This window comes from Tyto alba, unplaced genomic scaffold (genome assembly GCF_018691265.1).
Source record: "Tyto alba isolate M040663 unplaced genomic scaffold, T.alba_DEE_v4.0 Super-Scaffold_7, whole genome shotgun sequence".
Classification (NCBI taxonomy): domain Eukaryota; kingdom Metazoa; phylum Chordata; class Aves; order Strigiformes; family Tytonidae; genus Tyto; species Tyto alba.
In genome coordinates this window covers 28,999,756-29,014,756 of record NW_024881328.1, presented here as the reverse complement: position 1 = coordinate 29,014,756, position 15,001 = coordinate 28,999,756, and the positions used below count along the sequence as shown (strand labels likewise).

At 37.7% G+C, this 15,001-nt stretch overlaps 1 protein-coding gene across 3 annotated transcripts in view; it reads right to left on the bottom strand.

Annotated features, from left to right (window-relative positions):
* The window catches only part of PARD3B (par-3 family cell polarity regulator beta), a 432,753-nt gene that overhangs the window by 389,375 nt on the left and 28,377 nt on the right, over window positions 1-15,001 (bottom strand). For all 3 annotated transcript variants that reach the window (XM_042783978.1, XM_042783979.1, XM_042783980.1), the window contains exon 2: window positions 14,762-14,863. In XM_042783978.1, coding sequence (XP_042639912.1) covers window positions 14,762-14,863 — 102 coding nt within the window. The remainder of the gene's footprint in view (window positions 1-14,761; window positions 14,864-15,001) is intronic.

Here is a 15,001-nt window from a genome sequence, read left to right as displayed (position 1 = left end):
GGGGAGACACAAAACACCATCTCTTCTGAAAGCAAAGCACACCTAGGCCAGCTCAAGGCTGCCAGGAAACAACACCCAAAGCAAAACTAAGCCTAAGAAATATTCACTGTCTTTTAGTGGCCCTACTGAAAGCAAAGCCTTCATAAACCAAAGTAAAAGCCTCTTTTCCAGAGATACAGGCAACCGACCATGCTATATAAGCACAGCTGTACACAACTGTTACCATCTTCTCTTTCACATGGAAAGACCAGGACAGCATTCTAAAATGGTTACAGGGAAATGGGAATGTGACTCACGTAAGAGTAGAAACCATATGTAGTTACAAGTCCTTTGCTGTATCTCAGGCCAGCTTTGTGAGGGCTAGAATGGGCAGGGAAGGTTTTTGAAGAAGCGATTCTGAACACAAGAGTGTCCTATGTCTGCAAGCTTTCATCTTCACAAAAGCAAAAAAATACCTTTCAGAGGAAAAAGTAAAAAAAACTTTGCTGAAGTGCACTTCATATTTGATTTCTTAGATTAACTGCTACTGTCTCCAAATGAATTTACTTTTGTACTTTGTGTTTATACATGAGAGTCAATAGAATTCTAGCTATGAAGGTGTTACTTGAATTGCCGTTAAGTGAATGCTGCTACCATACAGAATAATGCTATAGAAGCTGTCATCTAAAAGGAGAAATTAAAACTCTTCACCCCTTTATTCATCAGTTACTATAATCAGTTTGTGGGGAAGGGGGCCAGAAATAAGAAGTACAGTTCTACACAAGGATTATAAATAAAGCCAGTGGGTAGTTTTAGCTTCATATAGATCTGTTAACTTGAAACTAAATACACCACACATGGTGATCAAAGCTCCTCACATAATATATTTCATACCCACCTTCAGCAGTTTAGCTTCAATGTCACAAAGGTACAGTAAGGTATCTTAAGACACCTAGCTCCTGTTGCTGTATTGTTTGTTCATCTCACTATCATTATTCTTTACTGACCTACAGGAACTTCTTGATCATACAGGTTTGTTGGTCTTTACAGCTTTGATTGCTATGGGGCAGATATTAGATATAAATGAAAGTTTGGGAAAACCTTCCTTAAAGGCTGAACATAAAATGATGTAAGAAGAAACATACCACCTGAGAAAAACTTTTCAGAAGCGTTAATATAAAATGCATTAGCACCATATGAAAGACTCCTCAGATTTTCAACATGTAAAACGTTAAGATCAGGAAAATCTCAGTACTCTGAAATTCACTTCTTTGATTTCTTATCAGTCAGTAATCTCTTTGTAGTCCCAGGAAGGCAAGCAACCAGAACTTGAAAGTGCCACTAACATGACTTGGGTCAAGCTAACCCTAGCAGTTTAAGCTTAGGACCTCAATCAACAACAAATGAGGACATTTCTTCAGCAAAAGAAGAGCAAGTCCTCTCTAATGGAGGTTCTTCCAAGAAAATGATTAACAACCTGATTGCATTAACTTGATTGCATGATCTAGCATAGTGTATTTTATTATCCTCTTAAGAATCATACCTTAAAAGTTAAAAATACACTGGGAAAAGTGTACTTTTTTTAAAAAACATGCTAATTTCTATAATCACCATAGTCTGCTAAATAATTACATAAGAGAAGAATTTCATCAAAATGTTGGCTCTCGTTTTATTTGAAAAATCAAGGAAGACATGAAATTGCTTTGTTCAAAGGAGGACCGTAACAAAAAAACCCATAGACTTAAAACTATCTACTTTTAATTAGTAAGAAATCACCCACCACATGAAAAACTATAATTCTGCAAAAACAGTGGTATAAAGCCATGTACGGTTTTAGTATGTTGTAGGAAGCCACATGATGCCCAACTGCATATTTGACTAGCTTTTCATGCATTTTTATCTTCAGTTTTGACAACTGTCTTCATTTTCAACATGCAACAGACTAAGCATCTACAAACTAAGCCTCCGAGCTGAAGTGTACATGTCAACTCCATTAATTTTAAAAACTAATTTTTTAGACTTACCCTTTGCCATATATTGTTTGCAACTGACATTCCTTGTCATTTTTCTACCTCAAGATAAATGTATTTTAAATATATAGAAAGCAAAGGCTATTTTTTATCCCCCAATATTCAACTCTTGTTATCAAGCTTTTCTTTACCAGACAGTCTTATCCTACAGTTTCTTCTGGCACAGGAATCCAGGGTAAAATTGACTGAGGAGCCTTGAACTGAACAACCTAGAGGCAGCCTATGAGCCCTAATGTTTTTCCCTCCAGTTCTAACATTCCCTCCCAAAGAAGGAACGGTACAAGACAACCTCTCAGAAGTCTGCATTCCTCTGCTGCAGCTGCTCTCTGGCTGCAAAGCCTGACCTAAGGTAACAGCAGAGAGCAGTTAAGTCTACAGTTGCACTCCCAGTGCACAGCCTGGTCTTCCTCCACACACCCAGACTTCTGATACCCAGAAAGGTACATCCTCACTGGGGACACAGGCTCTCAACTACTGTATCAGCTCTTTCTGAGACAGCATGCTTCCTTCTCCACTGCAGTCCGTGCCCTTGGCATAGGCAATGGCAAGTGCATTCTAAAAATCCTTTTTTAAGATCCCCTTTGCTCTTCACACCACTTTCATATTCATCCAAAATGGTTCCAGCAACAGACCAATTCCAATAATCCTTCAGATTCAGGCATCCCATGTTGATTCTGAAGTCTGAGTGATTTGCAGAATCTCTCTTATTTTCAGATAACATGGTGAAATCCTGAAACCTGCAAACCCTTCAAACCCAAGGAAGATATAATTTAATTTCCTTCTTTCAAATAGCCACTTTCATTTACATGAATAGACAGTTCTTCCATGAGAAAATAAGAGTTTGGGCATGAGCTAAACCCCAACAGAAAAAAAAAAATGAAGACATTCAGAAAGATGAATATACAATAAGAAGCATTATCCACTACCAAACAGCAAAAGGGAACTTGAAGTGTCTGGCATCCTTCTGTGTTTAGTAAGATTTGCCACACAAACCTGAAGTTAAGATAGCCTTTATACACTTCGGGATGCAAGTACCACCAAAAGTCACCATGTTTTTAAAAAGAGTTTTTCTTATTTCTGCCTCTCAAGCATCCATAGTAGCTATTGTGCTAAATGACCAATAAAAAAGACAAGTCAATTATCAGTTCCTGCTGTCACTCAGCTTCCCCTCCTCAGTGTCAGCTATTCTTCCTCCACTTTGACGTCTGGATTACCTGGCTAATCTCCTAATGATTAAGAGATCTTTAAAAATGAGGATGCAATTAAATGTCTGAATATAGTTTGGGGTAAAACAGCAGAAGCAGACAACTAGCACTACAACATCAAGAAAACAGCTCCTAAGAAAAAAAACACCCACGAAAACGAAAACAAACAAACCAACAAAAAAAACAAAACAAAAACAAATAATAAAAAAAAAAAAAACACAAACAAACAAACAAAAACACCACCACCACCGCAAAGGAACTGGAGCCATAATTCCATTGAATGGATTCAGTCAAGAGCTTGTAGAAGGCGGCAGCACAGCAAATACATTCTCATGCTAGCAAGTTCAGAATTTTAATATTATTTAATTTTTTTTCAGCTAGACTACTTATTCCTGGATGTTATTTCTTATAACATTTTCCTGAATGCACATTTTTACATATTTAAGGGTCTTTTGAAACTTCATTTTTGTTTGGCTAATTAGTTGAACTTTAACTACACAGAAGATGATGACTTGTATCTTGACCCTCAAATATGTAATTGTGAATATAAGTTGGTTGGTTTGTTTTTTTTTTTTTTCACTTGAGCTCTTGAACTATTGTTCCATCTTTCTTGGAAGAAAGGTAAAAAAACTAAAAGCCCTCAAGACCTGAGTCTTCAAATTACTGTAATTTAATTTTTATATTAATGCCATCTTTGTAGAGTAACAACAGAATGAACAACAGGAAAGCACTAATACTGAAGAGAATCACAGAATCATTTAGGTTGGCAAAGACCTTTAAGATCATCAAGTCCAACCATTAACCTGACACTGCCAAGCCCACCACTAAACCATGTCCTTAAGTGCCACATCCACATGTCTTTCAAATACCTCCAGGGATGGTGACTCAACCACTTCCCTGGGCAGCCTGTTCCAATGCTTGACAACCCTTTCAGTGAAGAAATTACTCCTAATATCCAATCTAAACCTGCCCTGGCACAACATGAGGCCATTTCCTCTTGTCCTATCGCTTGTCACTTGGGAGAAGACACCGACACCCACCTCACCACAACCTCTTGACAGGTAGTTGTGGAGAGCCATAAGGTCTCCCCTGAGCCTCCTTTTCACCAGACTAAAGAGCCCCAGTTCCCTCAGCCACTCCTCGTAAGGACGGTAAGCAGGTTATGAACACAGCCAGCCTTCTCGTTCTTCGCAGAAGAGACTTCTAAATTCCCAAAAAAGAGGGAGGTGTGTTCTCTTATTCATACACATTGTCAAAAGACAGTTGCTGTATGACAAGCATATTGAAAAGGCCAGTGCCGTCGCCATCCCTACAGCCTTGCGCACACATCAGCCTCTCTGCCCCACAAAGCGGGCACTAACTCACACCTGCTTGGCACTCTCAACACAAGTCTGCTCTGCTCCAGCTCCTCGGCTGCCTCCTCAGCTGAAGTATGGAGCCAGTGCCCTTTCCAACCTTTTGGACTAAGGCAAGCTTTCTGTTAGGCTCCGTATTGCACGTACCAGGACGCTGGCACGTAACCAGGTTATGCGTGCATTTTTAATGGCAATTTATATGGTATTTTCCTCAAACATGTCAACTGTGCCCTCAACAAAATAAGGGCCGATGTCTCAAACTTCCACACAAGAATTGGGTTGCGTTTGTTTTGGTTTCAAGCTTCTAGGAGGGATTTGCTTTCACAACAGCAAAGGTATTAGGCCACCTCGCTAGGACACCATTACAGTATCCCCATTACAACAGCAGTGTTCCAAAACACAAATCCCAAACTGTCTGCAACTGCTGAAAGGTAAGTGAGATTTCTTACAGTGTTTCAAAACTTTAAACAACCTTCAACTTTCTGGAGGGAAGAGTCACGGGAATTACAAGGACAGCACTTTACAGAGAAGCTGTGTACCTATCAGAAGTAATGCAAGCTTACTACAGTGAAACAGCTTCCCGAAACCAATACCAGGACCAACTCCAACTCCTTGGGCCAGAACACAGTCACTGCTGAAAAGGAATGAAATACCAACACAAAACCTCACCTCCTTCACCACTGTCTTACACAACAAGGTAGACCACGGTAGGCACTCACAATTCCTTGCATTGAGGTAGTCTTTGGAGCCCTAACTGGAAAACAGAACAAAAAGCCCCCTCCTCAATCCATCTGCAATCTAAAAAGAACAAGAAAAATAAGAATCACAGAAGGGTTTGGGTTGGAAGGGACCGTCAAAGCTCATCTAGTCCAACCCCCACACACAGCGAGTAGGGACATCTTCACCTACATCAGGTTGCTCAGAGCCCCGTCCAACCCGTCCGTGAGTATTTCCAGTGAGGATGCACCTACCACCTCTCTGGGCAACCTGTGCCAGTGTTTCACCACCCACTCTGTAAAAAATTTCTTCCTTATATCTAGTCTAAATCCATCCTCTTTTAGTTTAAAACCATGACCCCTTGTCCTATCACAGCAGGCCCTGCTAAAAAGTTTGTCCCCATCAGTCTTATAAGCCCCCATTAAGTATTGAATGGCAGCAATAAGGTCTTCCCAGAGCCTTCTCTCCTCCAGGCTGAACCACCACAACTTTCTCAGCCTCCAAGGCATATTATAAATAAATCCCTACGTGGAAGTATTAAAGAGCTCAGCTTACTTTTTATAGCAAGACAACTCACCCAATTATCTCTCCACAACCAGGTTATGTGATTTTCACAATGCATATCACTCTCTTGGTAAACATTAACATGTGCATACTTATATGCACGTAAGCATCAACACATGAATACAGTATTCCACATATTTGTTACATTAAGGAAAAGCATTAAGGAGGAATAAGCATCTTTGACCAAGTTATGCTTACACAGAGAAATTAAGCTCTTTTTCCTCAGGACATTTGAATGTCCATTCTGCCCACCACTTGTGACCAGATGCACTCAGAATGACCTCTCTCCCTTCATCCCTCTCCTTGTTTAAGGAACAGAAAGTCAAACAGCTTCAGTTGTCAGGCCACCAGTTAGCTACGGTACTTAGTGCCCAGATGACAACACATATTTTCAGGTCAAGAGGAAGTGTTATGGTTGTACAGCTAAACACTCCCCAAAAACTGCATGACCCAGGTCCCAAACCTTCTGTCTGCTGTATGTTTTTAATACTTTTTAAAAATAATAATCCAAAATACGAATCAGATAATAGAGGGATCAACAGAAAAACAAATTAGAAAAGCACAAGTTTCAGAGTTGCATGTATCTTGCATAAGAAGGATTTTAACTCTAAAAATCCCCCTTTTAGCACTTAAATAGGCAATCTTATTCCAAAACCATCAGGAATTTTATTAGCATCACAGATCCACTGTCATAATTTTTTTTTTTTTTTTTCAATCTGAAGAAAAAGTAATGGTATACTTACAAACAGAAAAACTCTGGTTGTTACAAATGTTCAGAGAAAGCGTTCACAGTTCAGAATGTTCAAAGACAAACATTACACTGGAAAAACTAAAAGTTTTGAGTCCATCTGGTAAGAACCTTTATAACCACATTTTACTTTTAAAGTAGGTAGAGACGAAATAAGTAACCCTTGCAATATGTTGCAAGACATTATCTATTTTAAGAAAAATTACATTATACAGCACTAAATATGTAAAAGCTTATATTTTTTCTAGGATAAATAGGAGGTTAATTTATGCATACAGGCACTGTGTTATGGCTCTAAGTCTATAAAATTGAAATGTCTTTAATAAGCTAAGCAACATTTGACCAGGTGTCTGTTCTTAAAGCTATGAACTTCTCTTGAAGCACATTGCTAGACCTGAAGTTTATTACAAGAATGTTTCCAGTAACCAGAAGCACATGATAGTGTAATTGCACACCCTGGAATGTAATACCACACTTAAAAAATGGTTATTTTAATGATCACGCTAATGAGTTCTGAACTTCCAACCTATGTGCATACAGTTTCATAATTACACAGCTTGAAATCCTCATCAGCAAACCCAAATGCTCCTGAAATCCAAATCATTTTATAATCTTGAATAATGCATGGCACCTCTGCAGAAAGAAATTAAAACAAATTTCATAAAAATGCAAAGCTTCATAATCTGTATTCTAGAAGAAACTGCATTACTGAAATAAAGTGTTGCTTAGTAAGTACTAATGATGATGATTTTTTTTCCTCCCCTCCCTGTGGTACTCACAGTTCAGATCCCACTTCAAAAATAAACAGACCAACTCCTATCAAAATATCCTTTTTTATATATGTATGGTGGCTCACAGCACACCCGACTACACAAGAGTGAAATCAGACATCTGTTTCCTAAACAAGCACTGGCTCAAAATGGCATAAAACTCTTTCTTCCTAAAAAGTGTGAAAACATATTTTTTTAAAAATAGGCTGCAGCTTGACTGGCTTGCATACTATTTCATCAATTGCAAAACCAAAACTTCATCTTAGTTCAAAGGGCCAGCAAATCAAGGTCTACAGTTCTTCCATAAAAGTGTCCCTCATCCCAAATGCCTTTTTTTCTTTGCTTTTAAACTACAGGTAAAGCCTAAATAAACTCAACAAAGGTTTTTAGTAAGCATTGGCACTGTCCTTTTGAACAAGTTAAAAAGGCTGTGACTCAAGATGACAGGAAAAGTCATCATCACAGCCAATGCAACAGGATAGATACTCCGTTTTGATCTAAGATTTTCTTGTGTCTCATGTCTCCATATTTAAAGGTGCTGAAAAGGATAATGGTAGTGTTTAAAATATGCTCTTTCTAATACTTCCCTTCCTTGTAAACACATGATGCACAGCTAATTATCAGATACCTGAGGAATACTTAATACTGGGACTCCCTTGACAGAACATAAGTTACATGGAAGTTTTACTCACAGCAGTGTTTTGTCTTTATGTCTTCATTGCCCAGAACTAGCTATGAATATTTAAGTAAACAAATACTGTCAGCAGTAACAATTTCATATCCCAATAACTGATTATGGGAAATTGCAACTGAAACCTACTGCAAATACAAGGAAGAAACAACATACTCTAAATGTGAGAAAGATAAGAACACTGTATCATGCTCTTGCAGGTTGTAAACACATTATTCGGAATAAAAGTGAAATCCATTTTAATTTTTACCAATTTAGGGTTTGAAAGAAGGAACTATTAGTTATCCTTTCTGCTAATAAAATTTTAAGATTTCCACTCATCTGTAGCATCTCATTCCTGAAACCACAAAACATGAATGCAAAACCAGAAGCAGTAAGGAATCATCACAGAGACAAATATCTACACATATTCTGGCACAGATATTAACCACAGCCTGAAAATTATACTTCAAAAACCACATTAAAACCAAATCAAAGAGCAACAGCCTTTACATACCAGTTTTGCAAAATGTCTGCAACTTCACGTTTCCCATCTTGAATATACCAGGCTTTTTGATCTACTAATCCCCCATCTTACTTCATCAGCACCAAGGAACTCAACATGATAATTGGCTGCCTCTAGACAACAGTTCTCCCAAACAAGGCATTCAAACTTACAGAAGCATAACCAAGACTCTGCCAGAAGCACCAAGTATCAAAACTTTGAAGCATGTATTTGCTGCAACCAATTTAACAGTCAGTAAAAGTACACACATTAAAACAGTAACTTGGCCGTGGCAATAATCAACTAAATGTCATAAAACATTGAGTGTCAAAATCCTCATCCAGAGCAACATTCACCACCTTACAAAGGAAAAAAATGCCATTTTTTTTTCTTTGATGCATATCTTTTTTGGTGCAGATTTTATGAAAGATACAGAGTATCCAAGTTATAATACACCAATTTGAACTATCCTGTGTCCATTACACATTTAAAAGTTACCTCTACATTATATGAAACTAACACCATTAAGCTGCTTTCTGTGCTACCAGACATCTCTCTTGCACATTTACTCTTTATACCAAAGGGATTATTTTTTCTTAACTTCTCCAGGGGAAAGTTGACATATTATGCAACAACTTGTAGAACAGCCTACGTTAAAAAACCACTGCATCATATACTTCAATAGGTAAAAATGCTCAGATGTAATTAGGTCTTGCATATCTTGCTTTGTTTTTTCTAAACAAGCATAACATACTGTTGTACAACAAACTGAAGAATAAAAGACCTCTTCTGCATTCCAGTTATCAGAAAGTTACAAAACCCTAGAGAAAATACTAGAAAGCTCATTTACACAGCAGTCTAGAGTTTGAACCACATTTCTCTAACTTAAGCATGCATTATTTGCGTGGATCATATATTTGAGAACCACCCCATACAACAAAGATCTGTAAAGCATGACATTTTCAGGTTCTGCTGACCTACTGGAAGGTAATTTAAACTAGCCAGCACCAAGGCCTCTGCCGCTGATTTGAAGAGGAACCTTTTAAAGCAGAAAAGCTCTAACTCCCCATTAAAAGAAATTCCCTCAGAATTCCACAACCCTTTATTTTTTAAACTATTTGGGTACTCCTGGCCCACTTGCCTTGTTATTTTGACTTCATTTTACTGTTTTTCAGCCCACCTGTAGAAATCATTCTCCTTATCACTTCATATCCTTCCACCGCACCTTCTACACTTACCTAAAGGTTACTTTAGTTCTGATTTCCTTTTCCATTTCATGGAGAATTCGATGGTTGCAGGGAACAGGAACTGTTCAAAGGTGGAATTACTTCAATACAACTTAATTTAAATACACATTGCACATCAGAGTGTGCCATTACTTTCACAGCCAGAAATGACAACCCTGAAAGTCTAGAGAGTCAAACTCAGGTCAGAAAATAACTGCTGTTTAAGTGCTACACCCAGCCAGCCAGCACTCCCAGTGACTAAGCCTTCCTGGAAACAATGGGAAAGTTCAGAATCCACTCACAGAAAGCATGTCTGTCAGGTACTTGGAGAGGTATTTCCATTGTACAACTATATCCGCTTCTGAATCCGTTTTTGTCATTTTGATGAAACAACTTCTCCAAACCAGCCTCACACAATACTGTCACTGAAACTAAAGCTATCCACAAAGGCTTCTGTCTGAAGTAAGGTTTAAGAGAGTTACTTAGCATCCTCTATAAAAACAACTTCAGTCACATCTACAGCTTCTTATCAGGACCATACATGGGCCCTGTAACCAATTTGAATGGTCAGCAGGTTTCTAGATCTCTAGCATCTGGAGACCTTCCAGGACCCACATTTTCTCTATATTGCCTTTCTGCTGGTATTGAACTGAGAAGGGAGAATTCATTGATTTTGCTATTTTATATCTCATTAAATGATTAGCTGAAATAAGTATTTGAAATACACTTAATTCATACTATTTACTTGATATCACCATTAGAAACACTTAAATGACAGTTACAGCCCCTACATATTTTAAAACAATGCCACTGTTTGAGCCTTTCATTGATGTTGCCTTCTGTCCTTCAAAAGCTTCTAATGCTGTTAAAAAACACAACTCACCTATATTTAACAAAGGATATATCCAAGCAAAAAGTGTTTCTATGACCATACTGGCACCCTGATATTTCAGTATCAGTTCAATGCTCATCACAATCACATACCCTTTTTGCCTTCCACTCCTAAAAAACCCCCAAAACCAACACACAAAAAAAAAAACCAAACAAACCAACCAACCAGAATACCCCTACCATATACTTAAAGCAGTGGAACTGTTAACAAAGAAGCATCTGGAGAGGTGAAACCTGCACTACCATCTAGGATGAACAAGTCTAGATCTTTTGCCAGCAGCACTGATCAGAAAAAGGTATCTTTACATAAACATTCAACAGTTTTGTTGGCCAAATTGGGCAAATACTGCCCTTGCAAGTATAGTCTTACCAAAAAAAAAAAAAAACAAACCAATCAACCAACCCAGGACCCTGACAGCAAACCATCATCCCCCACTTCAGAAGGGTTCTGCTGACAAAAGCATACCAGTAACCATGTTTTGCTAGTATTTAATGCTTTACAAATATGAACATATGTGGCAGGTTAGACAGGAACTATATTTTCCCTATAGACTTTTGTACGTATTCAAAGAGCAGAACTGTGTCGATATAGGAAGTTCTTAACAGTTTAAACTTTTTCTACATTTTTCTACAAGCTAAGCATGTTTTAACTTATTAACTCAGGGCTTCATTACATCTTTTTAGTCTCCCCAGGTGTTTGAGTATTTGAAAACATGACTCCATATAAAAATCAGATGGAAACTTAGATGGGCTCATTAAGTTTATGCACTTAAGACATGTGCCAAGCACAGGCTCAATGTACACTATGATACGAAGGGAAACTTTTTGTACTCGTCTTTTGCAAAGCATAGAAACTTTCTTAGGGCATATTCTTCCTCAAGGAAAAAAGTCATTTCAAGTGATAGAGATCTGTTAAGAGCAGCATACAAAGAAGACTCCATGTACAGCTTCAACACATTAAAATCAGACGATTTAAATAGCATGTTTTTATTCAAATGACAAATTTGGGAGGTTTTAATTAATTAATTAGTTCCATCATTCAGAGTAATCAGAACATGAACCACTTGCTAGGTAACTCAGTGAAAACAAACTATCTTAAAACTATTCAACACTAGCTTTGGCATGCAATTTAGGCCACAGATTATTGCTGAGGCAGCGCTAGCAAGAGGGGCTCTCACCATGAAGAATTGTCAAAGCATTTTCACATCACACATGTTACCAAGCACACATAATACTAATTTAGACCTGTTTTATATGAAAATAGAGCAAGCAACCCTCTTCAACATGCAAAATTGTGCTGTTGACAGAAATTAACTACTGTATTGCCTATTTGCTGAATCCTGATTAGTTCTGAGTTCAAGAGGAAACCATGAAGTTAACATAAACAGAGCTCAAAAACGTTGCCACTCCCAATAATGTACTTTCCACATCCCAGTGCCACCATTTCACAATGTTGAAAACTGACCGTTTATTCCATCTTTTTGCTCCCCCTCAGTCATTTACTGATCCTGGGCAGCACTTGCTGCTCACCTCATGAGTAGTTGTGCCTCCTTAACAGTCTATTGTTAAGGACTGTCAAAAGCTTTTGAAATTCCAAATAATTTATATCTGATAGCTCTCTCCAATTCACTGTTTTGTTGCCACAGTGAAAGAATTTCAATAGATTAGCAAGCACTTTTTTCTTTGACAAAACTGTGTTAATTTATTGCCATCAAAGTACGATCCAGATTAGATTAACCCTTAAAAAGCATCAGCAGAAGATCAGCATCCTCTGCCACTAAAGAGCTTGACAGTCAGCAATGCCAAACAATGCCAAAGCCAAACACACCTTTGGTTAAAGACACTGAGGTTAAGTGCAACACTTATTTTTACACAAAGATTTCATGAGAGACTGTATTGCTGGCTTGGATGCATAGAAAGTATGACAAGGACAAAGAAGCAACAAAGCTGTGGCCTATTAATTTATCACACATGCAGATAACCATAACCAAAGAGAATTAGTGCACAGATAAATGTACCAAAAAACTCTTTCACCTATTTAGAGACTTTAAACCCAAAATTAAATATCAGGTCAATTAGATCCAAATATCTCCTCCCCTTTTTGCAAAGCTTAAAGATCCCCTAGCCATATTCTCCATGTGAAATAGCACTGATGAAGGCTCAAAAGCTAACAGGCCACAGTAAAACTATTAAAAATATTTGTAGGCCTTTTACAGGGCTGGTTCTTTGTTATCAGATCATACCAAACCTTGTAAGTAGGTAGTATGGACAGCCTCATACACATGCTACAGCCCAATTCCATTCTCAAATGAAGGTATTCTTTGACCTCTCATCCAGCAGTCCATTACATGATTCTCACCTAGTTTAATCTAAAAACCTAATTTGTCACCACAGCTGCTGTTGTTCCGTAAGTCTTACTTATCACAGTTTTACCAAGGCCTCTGAAGAAGAAAAGGTGGCAGTGATGCATTACATGTAACTGAGAGATCACAGGAAGAAAATCAAGGAGTTTGCTGCATACATAAACCACCCCAACCACTTCAGTGAGTAAGATTCCAGTTTTCCCATAGTTTTTCCTCAAGGCAGGCTCAGAACTAGAGTCCCACCTAGCATTGTTAAATCAGAAGATGCTTAAACCTACAGCTCTCTGAACTAGAAACTTCCATCAGCAACGCATATTCAACCAGTGATACCCAGCGAAGTATAGCAAAGGCTCTGGCGACAAGATATCAAATATTCTGCAAACTAATGCTCATATTTGCAGAAGTGTTCCTGTATCAGTACTTCAAATAGAGGAAATCCTAAGTGGACATGTTAATTCTTATTAACTGATGATACCAGTAACACATTTCCCTTTGATGTGGTATCTCATTTTATGACATCTTATGCTTATCCTTGACACACAGTCACGTCAATCCTCAGAACCCAGTCTTTAGTCTCCAAACACTACTGGAAAAAAAGTCTTAGGGTGTTTTAAGTACACTTTCAGTAAATAGGGACAAGCAAGAACAACAAGTCTGATAAAAGAGCATATACCAAAGAGAGCACCATTTTTTCTAAGAATTCCCACACAAACCACCATAAAATGACATGAATTACACCTTAGAAAATTTTCTGAGCAAGAAAATATGGAGAAACAGTGTCTCATTAATCATAATACAAAGTGCAACATTTTGCTTAAGTCGTTGAAGAATTAACAGCATATAAAACTATAATTTCTGTTTGCAGTAAACAAAATTATTTTTTAAGTCACCAAGCATATGGTACTGTAAACAGACAAAGCTATTTGTCTAAAGGTATACACATATCCTATATTTGGATCTTAAGTTTCAAGTCACTATATATATTTTTTCCTCTGATTTTATGAAGAAAAAAAGAAAAAAAATAACCAGCAAAGTGTTATAAATTATACCCCTCCTCCTCTATGCTGAAATAAGTCACCAATTACTTTCTCAAAACTAAATATTCTTGATAATTACAAAAAAAAAAAAAATCAAAAGGGGCTTCTTTGCAGCTACTACTTCTCTACCTAGAAGGACATCTATCTTATTTGAGCTGAAAGTTAGAGACTCATAGCTTTTAAAACTAATAACTGGCCTGCTTAGACTTTCGGTGGCAAATCACAGGAACTCCTGAAATTTAACACAGTTGAGGCAGCTGTTCTTGTCATCACAGGATTTGTCTGTTTATTTTGTCACACATATTCAACCATGACATTTGAATAATTCTCAAAAACTTAATTCTAAGCAAAAGATTATAAAAGATATTTTAAGTGGCATAAATAAAGATGTCTTGCAAAACTCACATTCCTTCACCACTCTATTTTCATACAGCAATAAAAATAAACACAGAACTGCTTGAAAAGGTTAAGTCCTGAATCAACTGCTAGGCTCCTGAATATCTTAATTGCTATGGTTACGCTTTTATTTTGTCCCTTCCAGTTCTACTACAGAAAGAGATCTACAGCACCTATGGGCAGATGTGTTTAAGAATTTTTAACACCCATTTCACCTGCCAGATGTCCAAGAAATGAGAAAGTAGCATTAATTATTTGCAAAGACATAGCAAAAAGCAAAAGTAGTATTTTCATCCAAGATCTACCTTATCTTTGTCTTCCACAACATCTGCCAGTACATCATCTGGGTCCAGGATTCCTCCATCTGTATACTCCAGGTGGTGAATATTTACCCAGGAAGTTGGATCCTGTAAGACAGACACAAGGCTTCTTAACCTAACCTTGCATGGTTTTAGTGCCATCAGACAAAGCTTTGTATCCCATCTGCTTCCCACCCATCTCCCTCTTTAATCTTGATGTAGAAGCTTGGAGCCACTACTCAAAAC